The following is a 25,637-nucleotide window of genomic DNA, read 5'->3' on the forward strand; positions in this document are numbered from 1 at the left end:
TCCGCATCCCCGCAGGTTGTGAGCCCAGCGCCAGAACTGCAAAAGGAGCCCGGGGGCCGAATTAAGCCAGACCGAGAGTGAGAATCCAGATCAAGAAGCGAGAAGCTTTGAGGATGTTTTAAAAGATGCGGACTGCGCGGATTCAGGGGGTCGGCGCCGCGCGCAGGGGCGCCTCTGGGAGCCTCTCCCTGCCCTCTGGCGGCACCCCCCGCCCCGTGGCTGGCAGGACGGGGCGCGCCCGGAGGGGGCGGCCCCTGCGCCTGAGGGCCCCTCCGCGGAGTTGGGCGCCTCCCGACGACCCACTCACTCGGGTTCATAGATGAGGGGCGTAGAAAGGGGTCAGGTAGGAGGGGCCGAGGAAGGGCGCAAAGGAGCCCCCGGCCGCTGCGACGGCTGTCAGCGGGAAGGAGGAGGAGGCTGGGAAGAGGACGTTGGCCGCCGAGTAGGAGGGAAAAGTCTGGAAGGGCAGTGCACTGGGGCCTGGGGGGCCTGGGCTGCCCCCTGTGCCGCCGCCGCTCGCCACCGCCGTCCCGGGAGCCCCGGGCTGGGGCGCGCCGGCCCCCGCCTGCGCCGTGCCGTCTGCGCCGGGGTTCTGCTTCTTCCACTTGGTCCTACGGTTCTGGAACCAAATCTTGACCTGCGTTTCAGTGAGGCTGAGCGACAGCGCGAGGTTCAGGCGCTCGCACACCGACAGGTAGCGCGTGGCCCGGAACTTGTTCTCCAAGGCCACCAGCTGCTCGTAGGTGAAAGCGGTGCGCGCGCGCCGGGGCTTGGCACAGCTGGGCTCCGCACGTCGGCGCCGGGGCCGCGGGGAGCCCGGCGAGCCGGGGGAGCCCGCAAGGCCTCCCGCGCCGCTCTCCCCCGCCGCAAACGCCGGCCCTCGGGTCTCGGGGGAGCGCGGGGGGCCAGCCTGCAGGCGCGCAGCCCGCTCCCGCCGCCGCCGCCTTCCCGCATCCTCCGCGTCCTCTGCGTCCTCCTCCTCCTCCGCCTCGGAGCCCTCCAGAGGGGACGCCGCGCCCGCACCTCGGCCCGCGGCATCTAGGGAAGAAAGGACCGTTGATCAGAACCTGTCCGGGCCCCCAGACCTGCTTCAGGCCCTCCCCAGAGCACGCAGCTCTCCCCGCAACCCCGCCCCTCGGCTCCTTTCAGCACCCCCGTCCCGCGACCCTGCATCTTCGCAAGCCCTTCCCGGAGTCGCAGTTTAGGGGTGCAGTGCGCCCTTGCTTTTTATTCATCTGCCACCCAGGAGGCGTCCCAGAAGTGTATTTTGAATGAATGACACCCTGCATTAAGAAAAAAATAATGACCTTATTGGACAACCTTTGGGGGGGGGGGTAGAATCATTGTACATTAAGACATCAAGACGTCAGGTGTATTTAGGACTGTTGCCTCCCCAGTCACTGGAAGCCTATTTTGGTCTGGGACCCTAGCAATTAAAAAAGAAGTTATTAGGCCCCCTCCCCCTTTAAAGTGAAATTCCCCCTTTCCCATCTTCTCTCTCCTGCTGTGTTAATAGAGTTTCAGATTTGTGCGGGGCTGGATCGATAGATGTCATCTATTAAGGGTAAGTTTTAATCGAACAATATTAGGATCAGACAGGGAAAGGGGGTTTGAAGTCGGTACCTGCAAGCTGTGGGCAGGAGATATGCAGGCGCCAGTAATAGAATATCGATCACGGGACGGGGAGAGGGGAGCGCGGCCCCTCAGAGAGGCGATCCTAACAATTACCAGGCTGACCGCGCGGGCTCCAGCGCAGCCGCCAGAGGCGCCCCGAGCCCCAGACAATCACCGCCGAACTTGGGGAGGGGAAGCGGGAGGATGCGCGGCATCCAGCCTCTCGCGAACCAGCTCCCGGCACCTCCGCCTCCCTCCAGGGACCCTCGTGCCCACTCCCAGCCCAGCACGGCCCCGGTGCCCTGTGTCCTTCCTCCTGGACACCAGCTTTCCTGGACCCTGCATCAGGTGTCCACCAGAGTGTAAGTCAAAAGCATCTGGAGGAGAAAGAATCAAAAGCCGCCCATCAGTCCGCCCCGCCCACGGCAAGCGCGAGGGGCTGCGGGTCCCTGCAGGTGTCTCTGGGCAGCTGGGAGTGGGCACTGGGTAGCAGAGCTGACCTCGATGCTCACGGAGACCTCGACACCTGATCAGGCCTCAGCACCCTCATCCACAACACGGGGGCGGCGTTACAGATGCTGTCTCGCGAGTTCGGAAGTTTTTCGGACTTTTATCCCCATCTCTAGCTCAGGTCCTGGCTCATGGCGAGAGCGGTAGATGCCCGATCCAGGAGAGGGACCGGGGAAGGTGGGCGCCGGGCGTCCGTTTCCACTGCGAGCGAATCAGAGGTGTGGTGCTTACTCGTTTGGAAGGTGAGCAGCGATGGGCTTGCGTGGCAGATCCCTCCTCCGGGATCCTGGAGGCCTCTTTACTGCCTCGATCCAGTTCCAAGACAGCGGCTACACCTTGTCGTGTGCGCCTTCTCCCTCTGGAGAAGACGCCGCTAAGTGCCACTCCCGGGTCCCCGGCTGCACCTCCTCCCCCCAACCCCCACCCCACGCGCACACACCTCTCCACCGCACCATCTGAGCCGGGGCTTCCCGGAGCCGGGGGCCTCCTCGCATCCTTACCAGGGGTCTCCGGTTGGCGGGCCTGGTCCCCCGAGTTGGCCTCCTTCCCCGCTTCGGCCTCTGCCAAACTTTTCTTGGCTTCCCGAGGAGCAGGGCGCAGGGCCGGGAGCGCCGCGCGAGTGAATTTCTGTGGGTCCAGGATGTCCAGGACGGAGAAGGAGATCTTGTGGTGGGAGGGAGCCGCCTTGGCCCCGCCGTCCTGCCATGCCAGCATGCCCGCCGCCCGCGGGCCGGAGGCCAGCGGCGCGGGGTCCGGGATGGCCGCGCTCGGGCTTGCCTCCGTCTGTGGCTCGTCCGCGGCTCTCCAGCTGATAGGAGGGTCGGGGCGGCCAAGTGAAGCTGGGGAAGGGGGCGGGAAGGCGGAGCGGGGAGGGAGCAGCGGGGGGCTGCGCGCCGATTGGCACTCGCGCGGCCCAGGCCCCCGCCACGTGCAGGGCGCGCTCGCCGCAGCCCCTAGACTGCCCCGCACCCGGCCGCCCGCCTCGGCGAGGGGCGCCGCGGAGCGCCCGGTGCGCGCGCCCGCTCGAAGAGCGCCGCCGGCTCCGCGCGCCTCCGCCCAATCCGCAGGGACTACGGGTGTACGCGAGCGAGGGAGGGCGGCCTGGACGCTTTCATCCCCCGGGACTCCCAGCAGACCCACACTGACCAGCTTGCCCTTTCCCCAATGCACCGGCCTTTGCATGGGGCATGCGGTTGAGGCCAGGACTGATCGCTTCAAGGCAACGCTCAGCAGCACATCCTCGGACCCGCCGGGGAATCACAGTGGTGGCCCCAGACCCGGTCACCTCGGATTTAGGCTCGCGTGTTCTCACAGTTTACAAAGCCCTCGGGCTTGCGTGATCCCACCTTAGTCTCGGGATTCTCAGAGCATGCCTGTGAGGTGGGCGTGGCCTGGCCAGAGTGTTTATTCTTGTTTTAAACATGAGGAAATTAAGGTTCAAAGATGAGAAGTGAGTTGCCTGGGGTCCCTGTTGGTCGGTGGCAGAGTCTGGATTCGAACTCAGGACTTCCTCTCCTGGACTAGCTTCCTTTTCCGTACATCCCGCTGTCCCAGAAGTGGAGGAAGAAACCTGGCCCTGGGCTGAGGCTTTCCTGTCCACCCCGGGGCCGGCGTTTTGGAGAGAAGTCCGAGGCCCACCAAGGCGGCCCCTTGCTTTGGAGACTCTGGCGGGTTTCGGGCTTAGAGCCAGGCAAGCCAGTTGAGGGCGGATCCCCTGGTTGCTGAACCACCAAGCACAACCCCGTGCCCTTCAGGCCTCCTTCACAGTCACAGATCTAGTCATTTGCAGCAGAACTGGGGTCTCTGGGGATCAGGTTGTGTCTTTGACCCCCGTCCCTCCCAGGCCCAGGAAGAAAAAGGTCCAAAGATGCTTGCCTGGTTTGAGTTTGAGGTCAGGGGACAGAGAGGATGGAAATGGCCCCAGGTGCCCCACTGACTCCTGTGGCAGAGTGAACATCAGTCCTTGGGGGAGCGTTCACCAGCCACCCTTGGCTCAACATTCCTTTTCCTTCTGTCACTTGGAGAACAGCCTGTGAGCACCAAGCGTTGATCTCATTTATCTGAGGCTTCTCCTCACCACTCTGCCCAGAGGCACCTCCAACGCCGCTGTTCTTTCTTCCCCACCCCATGGGGCTTTCAAACAATGGCTTGGCAATTAATATTGTCCAAGCAGGTAGAGTGAGAAGGGGAGGAGAAGCCTCATCAAAGTGCTGGGGCTGCTAATCCCATCTGTTACTGAAGAGCCGGCCCTAGGCCAGCGCCTTGTAGCTTTTCTCATTCAAACCTCCTGGCTCCGCCCAGAGGCCGCCACTGGATTCCCCGGGGACTTGAAAGCCCTGCCGAAATTCAAGCCAGCCCCAGTCCTAAAGCAAAGACGGATTGTGCTTTAAAAGGAAATCAGGAAAGGAAGTGCCCTGCCCAAGCCCGCTGGACCACCTCCGACCAGAGGGAATGCCCACCTGTGAACACCAAAGAAAAGGCAGCCCTGGAATCAAACGGCGCACGGGGACCCTGGGCTATGAGCTCACAAAACCTCCCTGAGTAGAGATGCGGTGCTTTGTGTTCCGTTCGGACCACCCTTCGTACTCAGTGCTCACTTGATTTTTCTTTTTTTTCTTCAGTCTTCCTTTTCTTTCTCCCTTCCTCTCCATACTGATCTCAGCCCCCGTTTCCTTTTGAACACCCATGTTTATAATTTTTCAGGTTCAGGGCCTTTGGGGTCGCTAGACATAGATCTCCTTTTAAGGGAGCTCCGAAATGGACATTTGTGGATTCCCATGGTCCCTCTTCCCGTCTGCCCACCTAAAGAGACACTGAGGCCATTTTCACGGGAGGCCGGGCTGGCATTCCAGAGGCTGCCCTGTGCCCCCAGCAGAGGGACAGGCCCCAACCTGGGTCATCTTCACTTCGCTTTATGAACTGCCTCAATTTTTTTTTTTTTTTGTTTAAATGATATGAATTCTCTTTCCTTGGATATGAATCATTTTTCCTTTGATGTCCACAGGTGTTAGATACAGAAACGGAGCTGAAAAGGGAAAAGCAACACATCGGGAAGTCGAGAGAACATCAAGGCCATGTGCTTTAAGACCCTGTATCTTTAAGGACTTCTTGTAGTTATTGTAAAATTTTCTTTTTTGTTAAAGATTTTATTTATTTTTGGAGAGAGGGGAAGGGAGGGAGAAAGAGAGGGAAACAGCCATGCACAAGAGATACATCTATCGGTTGCCTCTTGCACACCCCAACCAGGGGCCTGGCCCGCAACCCAGGCATGTTCCCTGAATGGGAATTGAACCAGCGACCTTTCAGTTCACAGACCCGTGCTCAACCCACTGAGTCACACCAGTCAGGGCTGTAAAATTTTTCTTGCCCTTTATTGTTCCTATATGTCTGATACGTGTGTTCAGTGTGGCATAGGGTTATGCGAACCCTCATGCTCCATACTTGGCTTCTGGAAAGAGATGGCATAGAAGAAACAGTGATGTGTCTCCTGTCAACACTGAAGGAATAGAAAAATTCTCCGTATTACTCACCTGACTTAAAGGGAACCCCCCCACCCCCACCCACCCGAAAAATAGCCCCAGCTCTCTGATTTGGTGAGGAGAGTGAAGGCTTTGGGGAGTTGTTTTACTGGCCACCTGCTTTATGTAAATGACCAGGAGGCAGCGAGACCTCCCGTAGACACAATTTGGTCATGTGTTGACTTGCTAACAACCTCACACATGTATTTATACCCAAGATCTTCTTATATAATAGATATATCCATACCCAGCCAGCTACTTTCCCTCTGTGCATGGAGTTGATCTGTTTTTTCAGCACTGGCATTAAAATTCTGCCTGAGTGCTGTCTTTAAATTGCTTTGATGCAAGGTGGGTTCCAACCCTGACCTGTCCTGATGGCAAGTGAAGGCTGTAACAAGCTCGGGATCAATATTCATAGCGGGTGTCCTGAGCTGATAACGCTATCCAAGACAATGTTCACTATCAGTGCAGACAGCTGAGATATTGCACCATTAGGGATGTTGTGTTAAATAACCTGATCCATTTCTGGGGCTATTTAATGAATTTCACAGTTTAGATAGTATCTTTAAGGAGAAGGCGAGGGCTATTCCGGAGGCACTGATGCAAATCAATGGTGCCAGGCTTGCTGAGCTATTCCCCAAACAAAGTGGCTTGTAATTCCAGCACAGCCTTGAGGAGCTGCTGCCCAGCCTGAGACCAGTGTTAACAATGGAAAGAATTGCGGTGGATGTGGAGGGAGAGCAATGTTATGAGCCCCATTAAAGCAACTTAGATAAAATCTCGTGTTCCTGAAATAAAATACAACTGAAATTCCCTAGGTGGAATCCTGCGGTTTGGGCCAGCCCACAGGGTAGGGCACAGACGCCAAAAAGACAGCTTCATAAGGCACAGCGTGGTGACAAAGGGACAGCCAACTGGGGGGATGGCCGAGAGGGCAGCCCCTTTACTCACCACCTCTGCCAGCTTTGTCCAAGTTGCACTTCTTCAATGCAAATGGTCTGCGGAAACTACCGATAGCAGCAGACTCTGTTTGTAAATGTTTGCTTGACTCTCTACCCCTTGTTGCCAAAGAGCTCATTTACAATTAAAGGCTTGCATTCTCCATTTCCCACCAGGGCTTTGAACTCTGGCTGCCAAGCAGAGCGAGTGTTCCTTTTACAATCCCACGATGTTGGAGACTCGGGTGAAAACATAGCCTTCTTACCTGTCCTCAGACTGCGACCCACATGGAAATGTTTAGTCAATCTATTTTGCTTTAAGAAATTAGTGTTTCTTCTTGGAAATCAACAGTTTTTAAAATGATCAACTTCATGGTCTCAGAAATGTCCAGGAAGCATCAAAGAAGGTGCTGGAGCAATAAGAGGGTATACCGGTAAGTAGGAGACAGGTTAATGCCTCCTCGTGACGACCGTATTAACAATAATAGCTGTTCTTTCTTGAGCACTTGCTCTGGACCAGCTGGCCAAGCTTTTTGTTCATTTGCGGTTATTTTAACCCTCTCCGGGTTATATATTAGGCACTATTATTATCCCCAATTTACAGTTGAGAAAACAGAGCTTAGGCAAGCCGCCCTGGCCCCTACAGCTAGGAAGTGGTGAAGCTGAGATTGGAGCCGGTCAGGGAAGCCCCGTTCAGTCAAGGAAATCCCATGCCTGCCCCAGGGTGAACTCTTGTTCCGGCGTCTTCTGGAATGGCTTTCCTCCCAAGGTGTGCTCATAGCTGGGATATGTAAGAGAACCTCCGAGAAAACAGCTGAGCCCAGGCACTGCCGGGGAGGGTACTGTGGTGCAGGCCGTAGAATCGAGCTTGGAAGCTCCTGCATCAGTGTTTTCTAACATTTTCAGATAGTCCCAGGAGGAGTCCAAGAGGAGAGAATTGTCAGGCCAGCCAAATTGCTCTGGATGTCTGGAAAAGTAGAGTGATGTAATTGGAAGAAAAAGAATGGGGGAAAAAAGGCCAAGTGACGAGCTGGGGATATATGAGGAGAGAATGAGTGAGGGACAAGGCCAGAAGGAGCAGGGGCCATGAGTAATGCATGTCATATTGCTGCCGTACCAGGCAGCGGCAGGTGCAGGATGAAGACGGGGTGGGGGCGAGGGAGGGCTTTGCAATCTATGAAGCCCCTGCTTCCTGGTGGAATGGGGGAAGGTATCATCTGCCTCTTGGGTGGTCTCCTGCAAGGAAGGTGTCAAAGCCCTCTGTTCTCCAAATCTGTGCCCAAATTTCACATGTTCATCCCTTCTTCCTTTGTCTCCTGGGCTCCAGCCTTGTCACCTCTACAGGCTTGTCACTCCCGTGGGGTGCAAACTCTGGTCCCCAGAGGGCCAGGCCCTGGCCTGAACGAGCAGAGCCAGCCGAGCCTGGCAGGCTGCAGGCCGGCGTCCCTGTCACGGGAATGCTGCTCCCCCGGCGGACGGCGGCCTGGTAGAAATGCTGCCTGGCCCTGCCAGAGCTCCGCACTGGCCCAAAGAAACAATTACGTGATATCTCCAAAGTTGTAAATGCTGGCAGCCAATGCAGAAGTCGAAAAATGGGCCATCAGAAACACATCTGCGGGCCACAAGTTTGCGACCTCGGCTGTGCACCTGCAAAGTGACCTCACCTGACTCGCTGGCCACGGTGTTTCCATAGCTACTGCAGTCCACGGGGTGAAGACTCAATGCCTCCGCACAGGACAGAAGGCTCTTCACACTGTAACCTGCCGCCTGGGCAGCCCTGTTTCCTGGACAATGTCTGGGGGTCCTGCTCATGCACACTACCTTCTCAGAGGCTCTGCCCCCCTCGCAGATCCTGGGGAGTGGGCAGCGGGCCACGCGCCAGCCTGCTGCAGGGCTGCCTCATGCCCTCAGCTCAGCCAGGTGAGCGGGACCCGTCCCATCCCTCTCCCAGGAACCTGGATCAAAACCCAGGGGCGTGTTCCTGCCAGTGGTGGGTGCCCCATGAGCAACGTAAATGAAGGTGGGTAGTGTGACTGTTGAGGGGCCACCTGAGCACCAAAGTTATGGGGAAGCAGAGACTCAGCGAGAGCTGGGAGAACAGAACAGACGCGCAGAGCGAAGCAGAGAAGCCGGGCGAAGCGGATGGATCCAGAGGCCGCAGCCGCCGCCCGAGATCCGTTCTCCCTGCGGCCGCCGGGTTGGTTCTCCCGCGGTCCCTGTGGCCTCTCTGCACCCTTCCAAACACTACTCCTCACTCTGATGTGAGCCGCCTGACTGGCCAGGGTTCCAGGGGAGACACTGGACCAACAGGAGGTGCGGGGACAGTTACTGAGAAAAGAGCTCGATAGAGAGCTAGAGGTAGAGGTAAAGAGGGAATTTTAAAATACGGAAATGGCTCGTGCCGTCACGAAGGCTGGCAAGTCCCAAGATCTGCAGGGGGGCCGGCCAGCTGAGGACCCAGGAGAGCCCACGGTGGCACTCCAGTCTGAACGCTGGCCGGCTCGAGGCCCAGGGAGAGTCGGTGTTTCAGTTCGAATGTGAAGGCAGGAAGGAAGCCATTGTCCCAGGGCCAAGACCACCGGGTAGGAAGAACGCTCCCTTACTTAGAGGAGGGTCAGCTTCTCGTTCTCCTCGGGCTTTAAACTGATCGGCTTTCAACTGATCTCCTTTACTCGGTCTGCCAACCGAAATGTTCATCTCATCCAAAACACCCAGAATGACATTTGACCAAAAATCTGGGCTCCCCGTGGCCCAGTCCAGCTGACACCTAAAATTAACATTCACATGCCCCAGAGGGGTTCTGATCCTGGCGGCGAGAAGAGCCCTGGGCAGAGCTCGCTCTCACACCTGTGGCGTGTCACTGCAGCATGCTCCCTCCATCCCGTGCCTCCCTGGGACCTCCTCATCTCCAGATCTTCCCCCCTCCTTTCCAGCGCTCCTCCTGGGAGGCCTCCTGCTGGCCCGGGCTGCTCTGGGTCTCCTGCCCGCAGGCCCCGGCTTCTACCAGCCTCAGTGGACGTCTCCGGCTTTGCCCGAGTAGCATCCTTGCCTGAGTAGTGAAATTCAATTAGCCAAGGCCCAGGAACCGTGACGGGCACAGCCTTTATCACACTGTAGGGATACAGGCTGGCTGGTCCTCGGACTGCCGCACAGTGAGGGCGCACACAGCATTGTCTCTGTGCTCCTTAGCACACTGGTGCTGAGCAAGTTGAAGAGTTGAAAGGAATAAATGGAGGCCCGAGAGAGCAAACCCGAAGCTCCACAGTCCGGTTAAGTGGGTGGTACAGGCTAGGCTGAAAGGAAGACTAGGATCCAGAAATGTTTAGATATGGCTGTAGGTTCATCATGGATCCAACATCCTTAGGGAAAATCCTCTGCATTTGTGGGACAACCTGTGTTTCTAATGGACCATCCATGCTGGGCCACCAGGCTCGTCTTCCCACTTCAAGATCCTCAGTGTAATCTGCAAAGTCCCTTTGGCCAGGTGTGGTCACGAATACACTGGTTCAGGAGTGAGGCGCTGGATATCTTCAGGGGGCCCTTCTGTCTGCCCCGGTCCTAGGTAGAGAAAGTGATTTGCTCAATGCCGCCCACAGCCCTCGTGGAAGGGGGAACTGCGCACAGGCTCGCCGGCCCTGGCAGACGGGCCCTGTCTCCTCTCCCTCCTCCTCAGCAGGGAGCAGCTATTCTTCAAGGGCCGCTTCAGGCTGCCCCTCTGCTCCAAGATCACTGCTGCCCTCCACGGCCCACAGAGCTCACTCTCCTGGCTGTGGCTTCGTCACCCACAGGTGCTTGGCACACACCTGGTCAGCCATCCTAAAGGTGTGCGTCTTGTTCTCTGCCCACTCTTGACTCAAAGGCAACGATCCCCCCTCGGGGGGTGTTTTTGCACCCCTGGAGTCCCCTGCGCCCACACAGTGGAAGTTCGGTGCATGTGCGCGGATCATGATTTTCACATGGGTTCCCTGGATCGATTTGCTCAGCTCCTGGATGGCTAAAAACCGCACTTCCCAGACTCCCTCGCAGGTTGGATGAGGTTTCAACAAGCCAGATGTGGTGAAAGAGAGGCGGCGGCCACCAGCGCCGAAAGAATCTTCACAGGGCATGGCGTCGGGCGGGTCTGGGCCTTTGGGGGCTGTACTATCGACCTAATAGCAGGTCCCTGGCATCTTAGGAGCCAAATGATGGGGCAGTGGTCCCAATGGAGCCCTGCAGTTGGGCACTTCTCATGGCCACATGGCTCTTGGCTATGGATTACTTTGGCTGGATTCCCCAGTCTCCTGAAAATCTATAAGCTCCCAATGGCCTTTGTAAACAAAGGAGTGGTTTCTCTTGTCTGCAGCTAAGAGCCATGTCCATTATAACGTATAATATTCTTTTCTTCCCCAACCAGAGTGTAAATCCCCAAAGGGCAGGAACTGCTGTTTTACAGCAGCTTTTTATAGTTCTCCTGTATAACCAACAGTTGGCCCAATGTACTTACCCACATGATATACATGAGTCATTGAACTAGGTTAAGATTGTAATATTCTGATGAATTTCTCATTATCTTTGAATCAAGAGCCTGAAATGAAATGAGCAACCTCATATGGTTTTCTTCTTTAGAAACTTCAAAGCAAAGTCAGGCCTGAAGTCGAAATGTTTTCAGGTTTAATTAATTTTTTTTGAATTTTTGTAAGATTTAGTTTGAGCCAAACTGATTACAATTGCCAAGTTGCAAGATTGCAAATGCTCCACAAATTTCAATTTAAATACTTCAAAGGGTCAGGGGGCAGTCAAGAAACCTCTTCCCCTTTTCAATCACTGTTTTCCTTATCGCAAAAATGATGTGACATTAAACAGAATGCAAAAAATCATCTAAAAATCTTACTGCCTTAATACATTGCAATAGTCCCATTTTCTTCCCAGCCCTATTCCTATGCATCCTTATTTTGCTGTGTGCATGCAGTTTTGTATTCATGTTGTAACATGAGCATTTTCCATGTTGTTCCCTAGTCTTCATTTAAAAAAAAAAATCATTTATTTATATATATTTTAGAGAGAGAGGAAGGGAGGGAGAAACAGAGGGAGAGAAATATCAATGTGAGACAGAAACATACATTGGCTGCCTTTCACATGCGCCCAGACTGGGAACAAGCCCGCAACCCAGGCATGTGCCCTGACCGGGAATCCAACCAGCGAGCCTTCTTCTGGGAGATGACATCCAACCAACTGAGCCACACTGGGCAGGGCACCTCGTTTTATTTCTTTGATGGCATAATCTTTCTTTTAGTAGCCACATTATAATTTCGTGAACACTTCCAGTCCTTGAACGTTTGCTTTCCTTCCAGCTTGGGTTGGCATCGTAGCTTTCGCAGCAGCCATGGTCTTACAAGCATCTCCTCAGCATCGCTTCCCAGGTGCCGCACTGTGCGGCCCACGGTCCCCGCTTTCAGGGCCGTCGCTCTCCCCCGCCACGGATGAGAACACCAGGGGAGCGTTGGTACCGCCTGCTCTCCTTAATTTTTGCTACTTCCACAGGGGTCTCCTTGCTTCAACTTGGTATGCTCTGATTTTTGTCCTCTGATCTGCGGAGAAGACGCCCATCGGGGGGCACGTGACCCCGAAGTCCGCTCGCAGGCCCGCCCCTTCCCCGACGGCCCCACCCCGTCCCACTACACTTCCCAGGCGCCCCTGCGCGGCGAGCGCAGCCGCAGTCTCCAGCCTCCAGTTGGGACTCGGAACCCGAAGCGCAGGGCGGGACGCGATGACAGCGTGGGGAGCGCGGCTGGCCGGCGTGCGCGGGGTCCTGCTCGACATCTCGGGCGTTCTGTACGACAGCGGCGAGGGCGGCGGCAAGCCGATCGCCGGCTCCGTGGAGGCGGTGGCGAGGTGAGTGGGCCGCGCTGGCCGCCGTGGGCGCCGGGCCGCGAGCTCAGCCAGGTCCCTCCTGCCACTCCTGACCGCTGCCGGGGGCGGGGCCGGAGCAGGCGGGGCGGGGCTGCTGCTTTGGCTCCGCCCCCGCCCTGGAGACCCAAGAACTCTCCTGGGCAGGACCCCGCGACAGCCCCGGGGTACGTAAGCGACCGGGACCCGGCGTCCCTGGACGCGCACAGGGCCTGCGGCGGTGAGAGCTGCCTGTCCGACAGGGTAGCCGCTCGCTACTTGTGGCTGCCGAGCGCTTGGAGTGTGGCTAGTCTGAAGTGAGACGTGCTGTCAGTGTCAAATCCACCCTGGATTTCTGTTTGATGTTGATGACCCGTTGATAGGATAATAATTTGAACACATTAGGTTAAATGAAATATATTAAATTAATCCCATCTGTTTCTTTTGACTTCTGTTACTGTGGGGTTACCAGAAAACTTTAAATTGCATGAGACTGGCATTATAATTCAATTGGACTGTATTTGATCTGTTTAGACAGTAGAAGCAGAACAGTGTCTTGCCCACCAAGTCTTGTGCACAGAGGACACGCCAGGACCATGGTTGGCACCTCTGGACCTTGGGCTTTGTCACTGCCCGTGGCATCGCAGGCCAGTGCTGCCATGATGTTGATGGGCAGGCAGGAAGGGGACTAATGGCACAGGACTTGGCCTCCCACAGTCGCTGGCTGGGAGACCTTTGCTTGGTGGCCTGACCTCGCTGGGACTCAGTTTACCTACTTGTAGAGGGCAGTGAAGCCCCCTTCTTGCTCCTCAGAGAGCCCCCTCCCTTTCTCCAGTAGCCAGGCTGTCCTGCACAGCAAAGCAGGAGGTGTTTGAGAGGACGGGACCTCGGTAAAAGGGGGCGTGGCCTGCGGGACAGCGCCCCAGACCTGGGAGCCACCCTGCGGGCCTGGGGGCGTGGGTCCTGAAGCCCCGGCTTAGGTGCCCTCCCAACCTCCGCCTTGGCCTCCGTTTACCCCCCAGGCTTTTCAGACTAGCTCCTCACAGACGTGAGTGTTAGGTGGTGGCGCCCACGGGAGGGGAGCAGGGGACACTGGACCGTGTTTTGGGGGGACCGGGCCTCGGTGGAAGGGCAGGAGGCCAGAGCCGCAGGGCGGTGTCTGAGGCAGACAGGGCCTCGTGGGGCTCGCGTCTGGACACAAAGGAACAACCAAGTCACCAGCTTGGCATCAGTGATGCAAAGAAAATGGGTACTGAGAGAGGGTGACCGCGTGGGGCGGGCCCGTGCCAAGATGGGGTCCAGGGATGGCTCTGAGGAGGAGGCACTGGACTGACCCGAGGGTGAGAAGAGCCTTCAGGGTCCAGGGGCAGAGGTCAGTGCGTTCCTCGTGGAGGAACAGTAGGCGGGCACTGGAGAATTTCATTTAAGGTGTAAAGAACTGTAAATGTAAAAGTGAAACCTTGTAAGTGTCTAATGTAAACAGGGGATTGCCTTGGAAACCTCGAAGACCATTTCAGCCAGCGGTGCACGAGTCCCCTTTACCCAAGTCCTCACCGACCCCTGGGTTTGTCAGTCCTTTTCATTGCAAAAGTAAAATGGGTCAAGGATGTGGACAGAGCCTTGGTCCCTCCGTCCTTCTCCGAGGAGCAAGCACAGAACGGATTCAGCATGGCCTTGGGAAAGGCGGGGCTGCAGCTGAACTGTTTTCCCGTGAGTAACCGGGGTCCGGGGCACACCACGCCCGGGCAGGCGAGCCTCCAGGTGTCGAGCTGCAACAGCAAAGAAGGCTGCTCTCCAGGGAGCGCCCACTATGTGCTGAGCGTTCCTGCTTTCATCTTGCTATCTCCGGTAGGCCCCCTAACAGCCCGGAGTTTGGGAGGGGGCTGCAGCTGTCTCCCTTTACCAGCTAAAGCAGCCAAGGCTCAGAGCCTGCCAGGTCTCAGCTGGAATAACCCAGGGACCACGGCAGCCCAGGTCTGCCTGACCCCTCGCCTCTGTGCCAGGCATGTAAGTAGAATCCTTCCCGGGAGAAGTGGACTTGAGAAAGGCCGGGGGCTTCTCTCTCCTGGGGAATGCACAGGTCACAGGGTGTGGCGTTAAGGAGGGTGTTCCCAGCTTGTGGGTTCTGCGCTCATCCCCAGGAGGGTTTTGTTTCTATGTGCTTCATCTGGGGCAGATTTATCCAGCCGGGTGTGTACATCTAACGGCGCTGTGACGGCGGTCCTGAAATGCGTCTTGGCCGGTCAGGGAGCTGCGAGAACAGAGGCGCCGGCCCATGCGGTTGGTTCCTTCCGGTGAGGGGTGCAGTACTGGTCATCCCTGCGGACTTTATCATTCTGCTGCGCGGGGGCCTGGGGAAATGATGGCTTGGTCCCTCTGAAACCCCCTGAGCTTCCACGACATGGGACCAAGACCTCATGCCTGTTCCCTGCCCACCGGGGCCTTGAGAGTGACCTTTGTGACTCCTTTCCTCCCACTCCGCCCTCCTCACCCACTTGCTCCCAGGCTTTGAGGGAGGGTGAGGGTGGTCCCCTCACAGAGCCCCCGAGCCCCCCAGTACCCACAGAACCTGGGCCACTCCGCACTGCCCCCTAAGTCCCCCAACATTTCTTTTTTTCCTTCAACTCTTCTGCTGGCTCTTTAAAGACTGGGCCTTGCACGCAGGCCCAGCCGGACCAGTCTCACTCTGGCTCAAGAAAGCCCTCCGGTCCCTCCTAGTGGGTTGCCCTGGGCCTGGGTGCGGCCCAGCCTTGGCAGCAGTGGATGTAGCTCGGGACACTTCCCCCCAGTAGGATATGCCTGCTTTGGGGCTTTGCCGTGGGGGTGTCTCAGACATGCTGGCGGCGGGCGCGCTTCCCCTCTGGTGGTGGCTGAGCCCAGAAAGGACTCTACCAGGAATCTACGGAACAGGCCTGTTTGCCACGGTGAACAGCACCGGGCATTCGGCTGCTTCTTGTAAGTTTTGGCAGCCACAGGAGGGAGGTTTCTCTGCACTTCACACTCTGTGGCCTCCTTGATATGCACGGCTGCTTTGAGGTCACCGGGAGCTCGGAGGAAGTCCCTGAGGTGAGAAGGCCGCTGCTGAAGGACAAGTGTGATGGGGGGGGCCGTTGATGACCCAGGGTGCTGGCGGAGAGCTCGCCTCCATGGCAGCAGCACCCCAGCACCGCAGCCTCCCGAGCAGAACCTTCTGTCCTGGGAACCCCCGAGGTAGGGGTCAGGTCGCCGCTCTTCTTCCTAAGTTTTCTGTGGTGACGGCTGACTCAGATTTTCAGAAAGGCTTCCACCTCTCTGGGGACAGAGCACACAGGGAGTACAGACTGTGTTTTAAAACAGTGTCAACCATCAGAATAGCAGTCGCCAGCGACTGAGGGAGCCTCTCACGTCCCAGGCAGGCGCTTGACCCCCGACGCCGCCTGCACAGCCAGCCCTGAGTTGGGTGCGGGTCCTTTTCAAAGTGGGGCTGGAGCTCAGAGTCTCAGGGACTGCTGGGGTTCACCCCCAGATCTGCCTGACCCCAGAGCCCCGGCTCTCCCCATGATGCTACGCTGCATCTTGTTCGAGCACTCACACGCCCTGCACGCGTTATTGAGCGCTTCTGCGATGCTAAAACACTGCTGTGGCACAGCAGCCAACTGGGCAGAGGGACGTCCCTTCACCCCCTCCAGCTGCCGTCCGATGTGGGGAGACCAGTGTAGAGAGCACCCAGAAAGGCTGGTGTCGGAGGGAGAGGCCAGGAGGTAGGAGCTGGGGGCAGGGGGTGGGCAGCTGGGAGGCGGGGACGTGGCCTCGAAGATCCAGTGATGTGAGGGCTGGAGGCTGAAGGTGTCATCTGGGCCCGCAGTGCCCCAGATGGGAGGACAGGAGGCCCAGGCCTCTGAGGCTATGATGACTCTGCCCCCTTGCTGTTCCCTGGCAGTGCGGTCCCCTCTTGGAGCTCCAGGGCCCGGTGCTGGCTGGGCGGGGCCCCTTTCACGCCCTAGGACTTGTGGGCGGGCGTGGTCGCGGGACATCTGTAACTGGCCTGGGTTCCCCATCAGGCCCTTTATTGGAGAGCCATTCCGAGGCAGGGCCAGCCCAGCGGGGGCACCAGCACAAAGGATGGCCCCGGGGGCATCTGCATGTGAAAGGCGGGGGGGCATTTACTGCATCCTGTCCTGGCCACTAAAGCACATCTGCTGGGCCCGGCTGGCCGGCCAGGCCTTGCTGGGGCCGGAAGGAAGCAGGCTCTGTCTCGGCCCAGGACAGCCTCATAAAGCAGTTCGCACCCGGCACCCCCGCAGCCGCAGCCCATCCTTCCAAGTGGGGCCTCCCCAAGCCCGGGGTGCGCCGGAAGCCCAGGGACGCTGTTAAAACTCAGCAGGCCTTGGAGCTGAGAGCGGCAGGGCCAGGGGAAGCTGTCTGAGGAAGCCTGGCCAGCCCGCAGCCTGGGACCGACCCCCTTCTCGATGCTGGGCCACACTGGCCCCATCCAGCCCTAGGGACACAGGTCCCCAGGAGTGGCAATACTGACAGCTACTAGGGAGCGTGGATGGGCAGAGGCGTTGCTTCATCGGCTGCCCCCACACGTGGCCCAGCACCTGCCACAGGGGGCCCTTAAGGATATTGCAGGGGGTGGCACTTGTTTGAGTTTGCTTGGGCCAACAGGAGCCTTCCTGACTCAGCCTGGACCTTGGACAAGGGATTGTTGGTTGAGAATGTCCTGTCCTGTCACTGGTGCTGTCATTTACTGTTGGGGGGCGGGAGGGGAGTGAATGGCTGCGGAGATGGGAGGGGCGGCGAGTGCAGGGTGCTCAGCCCCGGGCTCTGTGTTCCCACTTCATTACTGTTTAAGCTTCAGAAGCCGTAGGTGGCCTCCTTCCAGCACCTTCCCACCGGCGCATGAACAGACTGAGTCCGGAGTCCAAGTCCCCATCCCCAGCCCCGTCCCAGCCATTTCCTCAGGGTGACCTGGTGGGTCCTCCCAGACTTTTCCTTTTATCTCCCCAAAAGCACAGAGGATTTTTGTGGCACGCCCCCTCCTCTCCCAATTCTGGCCCCGCCCCGTGGGCTGCCCCTCACCCCGTCCGCCCCCCCCCCCCCCGCCCCGCCCCGCCCTGCGCACTCCTCGGGCAGCCCTGATGCTCAGTGCATGTGCTTCCCCAGGTCGCAGGTCACAGGAGCCTGGGGTCCCTGCAGACCCCCACCCAGGGGTTTCAGACTCCACGTGGCCTGGGAGCATTCATCCCCCGAATGTGCGTGGCGGGAGGGGCGGAGGGACAGGATCCTGGCCTGTCTGGACTGCGGGGTGTTGTGCGGCTGTTCAGCAGGATGAGGTGGCCCTGTTTGGCATTCGCACTGCTTTCTGTGACACGAATGTTGTGCCTACCACGTGAAAAAGTGGTGGGATAATGTGTAGGAAATACCGTTTTGTTCAAAAAGATAAAAAAGTGAGGCACAACAACCCGTGTGCATCTGGGGCGGGGTAATACGAGAACCGTGCGCCTGCCTGTGGAGGGAAGCCCAGGGAGTTGTCGGGTGTGTGAGGCTGCACCCCGGCCTCCCTGTCAGGGGCGTCTGACCTCCGCCTCGGTGGGCCGGAGGGGCCGCCCCCTGGAGGCCGAGGGCAGCGGGGCGGCGCCCTGGGGCCTCGTGACGTTTACGCTGAGGACGCTGCTTCTGGTGGGCAGCCCCTTCTGACTAGGAGTCCAGCTCTGCTCTGTGGTTGGGGTCGTGGACACTTTCCTTAGCCTTTTTGTGCTTCCGTTTCCCGCCTGTGACCCTGTCACGGTGTACGAGTGAAGTGAGCTATCTTTTTTTTTACCCAACATTTCGCTTGTTCTGCATCCGGGAGCTGAAGAGCCTTTGTTGCTTCAGTGTCAGATGATGGTAAGAGGTGGTTCTTCAGCGAGTAACAGTCTCTTGCTTGTTGAACTTGATACACGTTCTAAACACAATCATTCAGCTCTGCCAGGGGGTTGTTTTAAGTCCTCACCTGAGGATATGTTTATTGATTTTAGAGAGAGACGAAGGAAGAGACAGAGCGAGAACATTTCATTGAGTATTTGCAATGTGCCAGGTGCTTCCCCTTTGCTGTTTAAATATCAAGTAACTCTATCAAGTAGCTACTACCACTGCCCCATTGTAGAGATGTGGAAACCGAGGTTGGAGAGGGTCAGGTGACAGGCCTCGGTCGCACAGGGAGGGGCAGCGGAGGTGCTCCCATGAGTTTGCTGCCCCGGCCAGGCTCCCAGCTCCCCTGGGAACGCTGGGTGCCTGTCCCCGGCAGCACCTGGCCCTGGCCCGGCCTGTGCCACCTCTTGGCGAGGGCCGGCCAGCAGCTGACCTTCCAAGGCTGGGACGTGGTGTGAAGAGCCCATGACTTCCCCACGACGTGCCCGTGGGCACCTCGTGGCTTCTCCTCAGAAACAAGCCACTAGGTTGCATGAGCTCCAAGGTCTCCTCTGGCTTCTAGATTCCCTGCACTTGATCCTAAGTTGTGTTTATAAATAAATAGTAAACGGACGTTTGTGGACTCAGCACGTCCTTTTGACCAGAGCTCAGAGGCTCAGGCAGGTCGGAGAGAGGACACTGGGTGTCAGGTGAGGCAGTCACGGGCTTGGGGACGGAGTGCCATGTGCTTCCCAAGGGCCCTGGCTGTGGGGCCTGCCTGACGTCTATTTGACCTCATTGGTGTCCCCATGAGGTCACTGGCTGGCCGGCCAGGACTGAGCCCATCCAAGGTCCGGCCATGTGCTTCGCCGCATCCCGTGTTCTCACCTCTCTGCCCACACTGTGGACTGTGTTTCTTGCCTGGACTCTGACGACACGGTGTCCAGCAGTGTGAGCGGAGAGCGGGGAGGGACCTCCCAGGAGGGTGGAGCAGGGCTGTCAGACTCGCAGAGAGGGCTGTCCCAGCGGCCGGCGGAGAGAAGGGGGAGGTGCAGCTGGAGCCCCGGCCGAGGCCGTCACCGGCCCCTGAGCGCCCATGGTCCCGTGGTGACACCAGCATGAGGGAGGGCCTGCCACGTGTCTGCAGTGCCCACCTGGAGAGCCGGCCAGAGGGTCAGGTGCCACCGCTGTTTCATTTCATGGCTGGGGCTCAAGGACCCCGAGAATGGGGCCCAGGGACGCTCAGCTGGGGGCCTGCGCAGGCGCAGGTGCAGGCCCACTCCCCGGGGGGCGCCCACCTTCGGCTCCCGGGCCCTGAGCGGACACCTGCTGGGGCACTCGGGGAGCTGGGCGGGGACGCCCCCGGGACCCCTGGCTGCGTCTGGGGTGCCGGCACTTGCCTCCTGCAAGGCCAGTGCGGCTCTGCTCACAGGTGCAGTTTGACCTTCTGTTCTAAAAATGTCACTTCCTAGAACAAAGGGGCACTTTGCAGGTTTTGTTTCTCCAGAGGTGTGTTTTCCATTTCCTCGGCTTCTGAAAGGGAAGGGGCCAAGGACCGCGGAGTCCCGGCGGGTCTGCAGAGCCCCGCTGCCTGGGGGCTGTGACGCCCCCGGGGTGGCCGAGCTGAGGGTTTCCCGCGGGCCGGGCCCTGCGCTGGCACCTTTCGTAGCAGCCCCGGGAGGTGCTGTGAATGTCCCCTCCCTGTCCAAGGAAACTGAGGCACAGAGTTCGACTTACTGGCAGCCGTTCCCGCTCTGGGAGTAACAAGGACCCCCCACCCCACCAGGTCACGTCTTCAGTTGTCGCCCCAGGGGCGGAGCAGGCTGGCGGGTCAGGGAGGCAGGAATGAGGGGAAACAGCCCTCCCGTCCCCACCCCCCACCCCCCCACCTGCCTTCCTCCTGGAGTGAGTTTCTCCTGCCTCACCCAGGAGGGAGGGGGCAGAACAGAGCTCCAGCCCTGGTGGGTCTGAGGGCCTCATGCAGCTCTTTGAAGACCAGCCTAGGGATCAAAGGAGGCAAGAACCCTGATCTCATTTGCCACCTCAGGTTTGACCTGCCAGCTGTGGCCTCACCCTCCGACCCGGGAACCTACTCAGCTGAGGCCTCCTCCCTGCAACTGTCTGGGGGTCTCTTACCGGGTGGGAGGTGGGGGGTTGCCGCCATGCTTGGCCTGGCCTCCCAGAGCCTCCACGCTGGCCCCCTGGCGTCGGGGTGGCTGCGGCAAGGGGGCGAGGGCTCCCGCCTGCGCTGAGAGGCCCAGCAGGAGGAGCGGGCAGCGAGCAAATGAAGGGCGGCCTGGGGCCGGTGCCCAGGGCTGCGTCCAGGGCTGTGACGCCGTTCAGCGGAAGGCAGACTCTGGCTGGGCAGGGTGAGGGTCTGGGGCCCTCCTGGAGGAAGGGACGTAGGGACCAGGCCCAGAGGGCTAAGCAGGACGGGGCACTGGGGGACCGAGCAGGCAGGCTCAGGGTGAAGAGAGAGGGACTGTGGGTCGGCCGAAGGTGGTGGATCCCCGAGAGCTGGGCATGGGTACTGAGACAGGCCCAGCCAGAAGGGGCCTGGGCCCGGCTGGGCGGCCTCCTGGCCCCGGCACAGCCTCCCCTGTGGGCCCCCCGTGGGACCTGAGCGGGCAGCCGGCTGTGGAGCCGTGCCAAGGTCAGACTGGTGCCCAGGAGTCCTCCTAATGCTCTACCTGCTGCCGCGCGTAATGAGAGGGCTTCCATTATTTTCGGGTGAGCGCCCCCGGCAGCTGCCGACAGCCAGCAGATGTGTAAGGTCCGAGGTGATTTGCAAGGGACCGGTTCCTGTGATGCACAGTAATTGCGCCGGGCGACAGCGTTGTCACTCAGAGGTTGTCACTTGGAGGTTGTCCTGGCCTGCCAAGGTGAGGTAAAGGTCAGTTCAAAGACCCGGTGTGGCCACTGGGAGTCAGGGGATCTGCACCAGGGCTCCTGGGAGGGGACAGCAGCTGTGGTCTCGGGGGCCGTTCAGCCAGAGCCCCACTCTGGGCCGGGGCGGCCCTGCAGTGGGCTCCTGTCCCCCGGGTGTTGGGTGTTGGGGGATAACCTGTCCTGTCCTGGGGCTGGCCGGCCCCTGGTGCCGAGCCCTTTGGATTCACTCCCCTGGGAGCCCTTGCAGGCTGCGAGGAGGCCCTGGCTCCACACGTTGGAGGGCTTAAACAACACAATGCTATTTTACTTTTTAAAGGTTTTATTTATTTATTTTTAGAGTGAGGGGAAGGGAGGAAGAAAGAGAGGGAGAGAAACATCAATGTGTGGTTGCATTGCGCACACCTCCTCCTGGGGACCTGGCCTGCAACCCAGGCGTGTGCCCCGACTGAGAATCGAACCGGCAACCCTTTGGTTTGCAGGCCGGAACGCAATCCACTGAGCCACCCCAGCCAGGGCACAATTTTATTTTCTCGGCGTTCTGAAGGCTGCACGTCCAAGATCAAGGTACCAGCCGGGTCGGTTCTGATGGGAGTTCTCCTCTCGTGAGGCAGGCATTCCCCTTCTCGCCGTGCCCTGTGCCCTCACCGGGCCGCACCTCTGTGCACACAGAGAGGGGTCTCTGGTGTCTTTTCTTGTAAGGACACTAATCCGATCCTAGCACATCCCCACCCTTACGACCTCATTTGACACAGTTCAGGCCACAGCATCGGCCGTTCAGGGGCGCACCTTCAGTGCTGACCCGTCCTCCCACGCTTCCTGGCGCGGCGTGCACGCCCACGTGCGCCCGGCGCGCACCCCGGCTCACCTGGGGAGTGTTAGTTTCCCTTCTGGCAGGAGGAGCTGGGCCTGCGTTCCTGGGACCGCTGGGACTCACCGCACACGGCGCTTCCTTACCGGGAACGTGCCCCCGCCGTCGCTGGTGGCGGCAGGGCCTGCGCACACCACCGCACAGCCACAGCCAGTTGTTGGCTTTGCTGCTCGCAAGCCGCCCAACCTGGAGGGTGTCTGGAGCCTCCGTTTTCCCGCCTCCGGAATGCAGCTAGTGCTTCCGGCCGCATCAGCACAGGCTGCAGTTGAGAGTCGCCCCGCACCTGGCCCCGGGGACATGTGTAGGGAACACAGGCCCGGTGGCTCTGCCCTCAGGGAGGGGATGAAAGCAAGACCCACGGTCTGTATTCACACATCACCATTTTAGCAGCAATAATGACCCTTGCGTTGTTTTCAGTGACTAAGAAAAATGAAGAAAGGACCTGGGACTGGTCCCTAGTGGTGACGCCTCCGAAGGGGGTGGGCGGTTGGGGCACCAACAGACCCCAGGGAGGGCACTTCCCCCCCCGTCTCCTAACAGGCTCTTTGGGGACTGATTGACCCCAACCTGTTGCTCGGATATGAAAGCAGATGTGGAGGAGGAGACCAAACATTGGTTGCTTTTTCCACGGAGCCCAGAGGCCGAAGTGTCCCGAAGTGGGTTCTGTTGTTTACTCATTTGTTCACGGGCTTCTGAAGTCGTGTTTGGAGAGCAGATGTGAGGCACTGTCATCTCACTGTCCCACGGCTTGTTCATTGTTCTGAGAAGGTCACATCATAATTCATTAGCATTAATTAGTCCCCCGGCACCTCCCGCGCTTCTTCACTCAACGGCTCCATTAACTTGGGTGTGAATCACACGTTCTGGGCGCCAATCAATGAAGATTTGTCTATAACGTACAAGGTGATGCTATTAGTTACAATAATTAACTGCCTCATTAAAAATACAAAAGCTGTCTTTATGAAGGGCAATTAACCACTCAGCATAATTGATAATTCATAACCCTCTGATTAGGAAAGACAAATACTAAGGAAGGACCGAATCACCTGGGCTATTGATTAAGACGCTGTCAGCCTCTGGGTCTGCGTCCACTGTGTTGCCAGCAGCCCTGCAGACTTCCTCCCGAACGTCCCTGCCAGCTCCAAGGCCCAGAGGGCCTGGTGGCCCGTGGGAACGTGGCACTATGAGTGTTCACGCTGAGTCCTGGCTGCTCCCATCAGGGCCCGTGGGGGGCCGCAGGCCCGAGGAAGCGGCCGGCGAGGTCAGTGCGGTCATGAGGAAGGGCCCCCCTCGCCGGCCATCTTGTGGACTTTGCATCAGTCAGTCACTCCGCCGACACTTACCAGGGACCTGCTGGGTGCCAAGCCCTGCGCGAAGCCCCGGGTGCTGGGGAGAGCCGGGCAGACCCCTCCCTGACCTTCCAGAGCACACGGGGCCGGGGTATGACACACCTCCGCTGGGTCTCTCGGGCTTTGCCCTTCAGGGGAAATATGCATCCAGAGTTAATTAGGCCTGTGCACAGTTCAGATGCAAAGTGCAAGCGCAGGTTATTGCGGAAAGGTACGGAGAGATTGCTAGAACGTGAGGAGGTGACCTCTAGCTAGGCCAGGCGAGATGGTGTGTGGAGGGAGGTGCCCAGTGGTTCCCTGAAGTTGGACAAGGTGCGGAGAGGCAGAAGGGGTGAGGACGTGTCCCTGGTGGAGGAGCAACGGTGTTTCAGGCACAGGGACATGTCCCGGGTGGAAAGGGAGGCATGGGCGAAGGTCAGGTGGGAACCTTGGGGACCCTCAGGCGCGCCAAGCGCAGCGGGGATGAGAAGGAGGGATGTGGGGGGGGAACAGTCAGGTCTCCTGGAAAGGTCTGCCTCCACCCAGAAATACCAACCCGAACACTCCGGGGTCGCTGAAGGCCCACCTCAGGGACCTCGGTGGCCTGGCCCGCCCTGGGGGTATACCTGGTGCCCTTGGAGAAGCACTTGTCTAGCCATCTCCCCAGGAGGCCACACACTCTGCCTGGTGACAGCATCTTCCACCTGTTCCCACCTGCAGACTGAAGCGGTCGGGGTTGAAGGTGAGATTGTGCACCAACGAGTCACAGAAGTCCCGTGGACGCCTGGTCGGGGAGCTTCGCCACCTGGGCTTTGACGTCTCCGAGAGCGAGGTGACGGCCCCACCCCCAGCCGCCTGTCAGATCCTGAAGGAGCGAGGCCTTCGGCCATACCTGCTTGTTCACGACGGTAGGCCAGCCCAGCGCCGGGCCCTGGTAGAGGCAGAGGTACCCCCTTCCAGGAGGGGTGGGGACAGCATCTCTCTCACCTGGGGCAAACCACTTGGAAGGACACAGAGTGGCCCCTGGCTCCTGCTGCCCGCGCCCATGGGCCCATGTGCCAGAAACCTCCGGGGCCCCAGCCTCTCACCAGAGGGGCCTTAAGTTCCCGATGGCCCCTCAGGGGAGAACCTGCATTGTCATTGTTTGATCGAGAATAGACCAAGGGGGCAGGGAACTCTCAGGGGTAAGATTCTAGCTTCTGGTGCGTGTGTTTGGGGTAGTGTGGAGGGAGGGAGAGGCCGAGGGCTGCAGGGTCCTGACGTCTGGCATCCGGCCCTGCTCTGGCGAATGGCGCAATGTTCGCGTCCTGATTAGGCTGCATGCAAGGGAAGAGCTGCCCTGGCCCTCGGCGGGGAGTTCTCTGGGCCGGATGGCAGGGCAACTGGCCTGCTGCCTGGGAACGTTTAAGAGGCAGAGCCCTGAGCAGTGCTTCAGAGCCCAGGACGCTTGCCTGCCTCTGCTCCTTCCCCTGCCCTGGGTGTTCTGTTCACAGACTGCCGACCTGGGCAGGCCTGCGTCTCCGCGTCCCAGCAGGAGCGGGCCCCAGAGCGCCGGTGCCCTCTGCGAGGCCCTGCGTCCTGTCCGCAGCTCTGGTGCCCACCCAGGGCAGACGCCCGGCCGTCGGAAACCAGCTTCCGCCAAATCCCTCCTTTGTGACGCAGGATCCCTGCAGTGTCCTCAGAACACATCCTCCCAGACAGAGAAAAACTTAGGAAAGAACATGTTCTCCCCAGGGCCAGCGCGGGGTGGGGACGGAGCAGGCAGAGAGCAGGGGAGAAGCCGGCACGTGCCGAGGAGGGGCAACTCCGTGGTCCCACGAGCAGGGGACGCCAGGTGCCCCACTCAGCTGTCCTCCTATGTCTCTGGTGTCCAGAAGTGTACCTGTGTTTTCTGACTTGAATCTTTCTTTCAAGTTTTTTTTGTTGATGGATTTCCCCCACCTCCCCAGCATTTTATTATGAAAAAATTTGAATACATGGCAAAGCTGAAACCATGTTACTTAGAATATTGGCATACCCATCGCCTTGATTTTACCAACAACCTCTCACTGTTTTCCTCATTGTACATCTACCCATCCCTCCGTGCATCCGCCCAGCTCACCCTTTGATGTAAAGTAAACCACAGGCATGGGTCCCCCTTCCCAAAATGCTTCAGCACATTGGCAAGTAGACGTCAATGTCTGTTTACAATATTTTTTAAAAAGATTTTATTTATTTATTTTTAGAGAGGGAGGAA

General features: G+C 58.7%; 2 protein-coding genes across 3 annotated transcripts in view; one reads left to right on the forward strand and one right to left on the reverse strand.

Annotated features, from left to right (window-relative positions):
* Nucleotides 1-313: 313 nt before the first annotated feature.
* NKX1-2 (NK1 homeobox 2) lies at nt 314-2,838 on the reverse strand. Its single transcript, XM_054581784.1, has 2 exons — nt 2,625-2,838; nt 314-1,038 (listed from the first exon to the last, which is right to left on the reverse strand). The coding sequence occupies exons 1-2, from the start codon at nt 2,836-2,838 to the stop codon at nt 314-316; spliced, it is 939 nt and encodes a 312-aa protein (XP_054437759.1).
* Nucleotides 2,839-12,273: 9,435 nt separating this feature from the next.
* Nucleotides 12,274-25,637, forward strand: part of LHPP (phospholysine phosphohistidine inorganic pyrophosphate phosphatase) — a 75,861-nt gene continuing 62,497 nt past the window's right edge. For both annotated transcript variants that reach the window (XM_054581664.1, XM_054581665.1), the window contains exons 1-2: nt 12,274-12,451; nt 24,122-24,309. In XM_054581664.1, the coding sequence (XP_054437639.1) occupies nt 12,327-12,451; nt 24,122-24,309 (313 nt within the window). In that variant the 5' untranslated portion in view covers nt 12,274-12,326. The remainder of the gene's footprint in view (nt 12,452-24,121; nt 24,310-25,637) is intronic.

Source organism: Pteronotus mesoamericanus, unplaced genomic scaffold (genome assembly GCF_021234165.1).
Source record: "Pteronotus mesoamericanus isolate MK-2021 breed Mesoamerican mustached bat unplaced genomic scaffold, CSHL_Meso_final contig_657, whole genome shotgun sequence".
Taxonomy (NCBI): Eukaryota; Metazoa; Chordata; class Mammalia; order Chiroptera; family Mormoopidae; genus Pteronotus; species Pteronotus mesoamericanus.

Excerpts from the sequence above, each read along its gene's own strand:
- NKX1-2 (XM_054581784.1), bottom strand. The coding sequence starts at position 2,838 with ATGCTGGCATGGCAGGACGGCGGGGCCAAGGCGGCTCCCTCCCACCAC. Across the intron at positions 1,039-2,624 it reads CCGCCAACCGGAGACCCCTG|ATGCCGCGGGCCGAGGTGCG; the intron begins GTAAGGATGCGA and ends TTTCTTCCCTAG.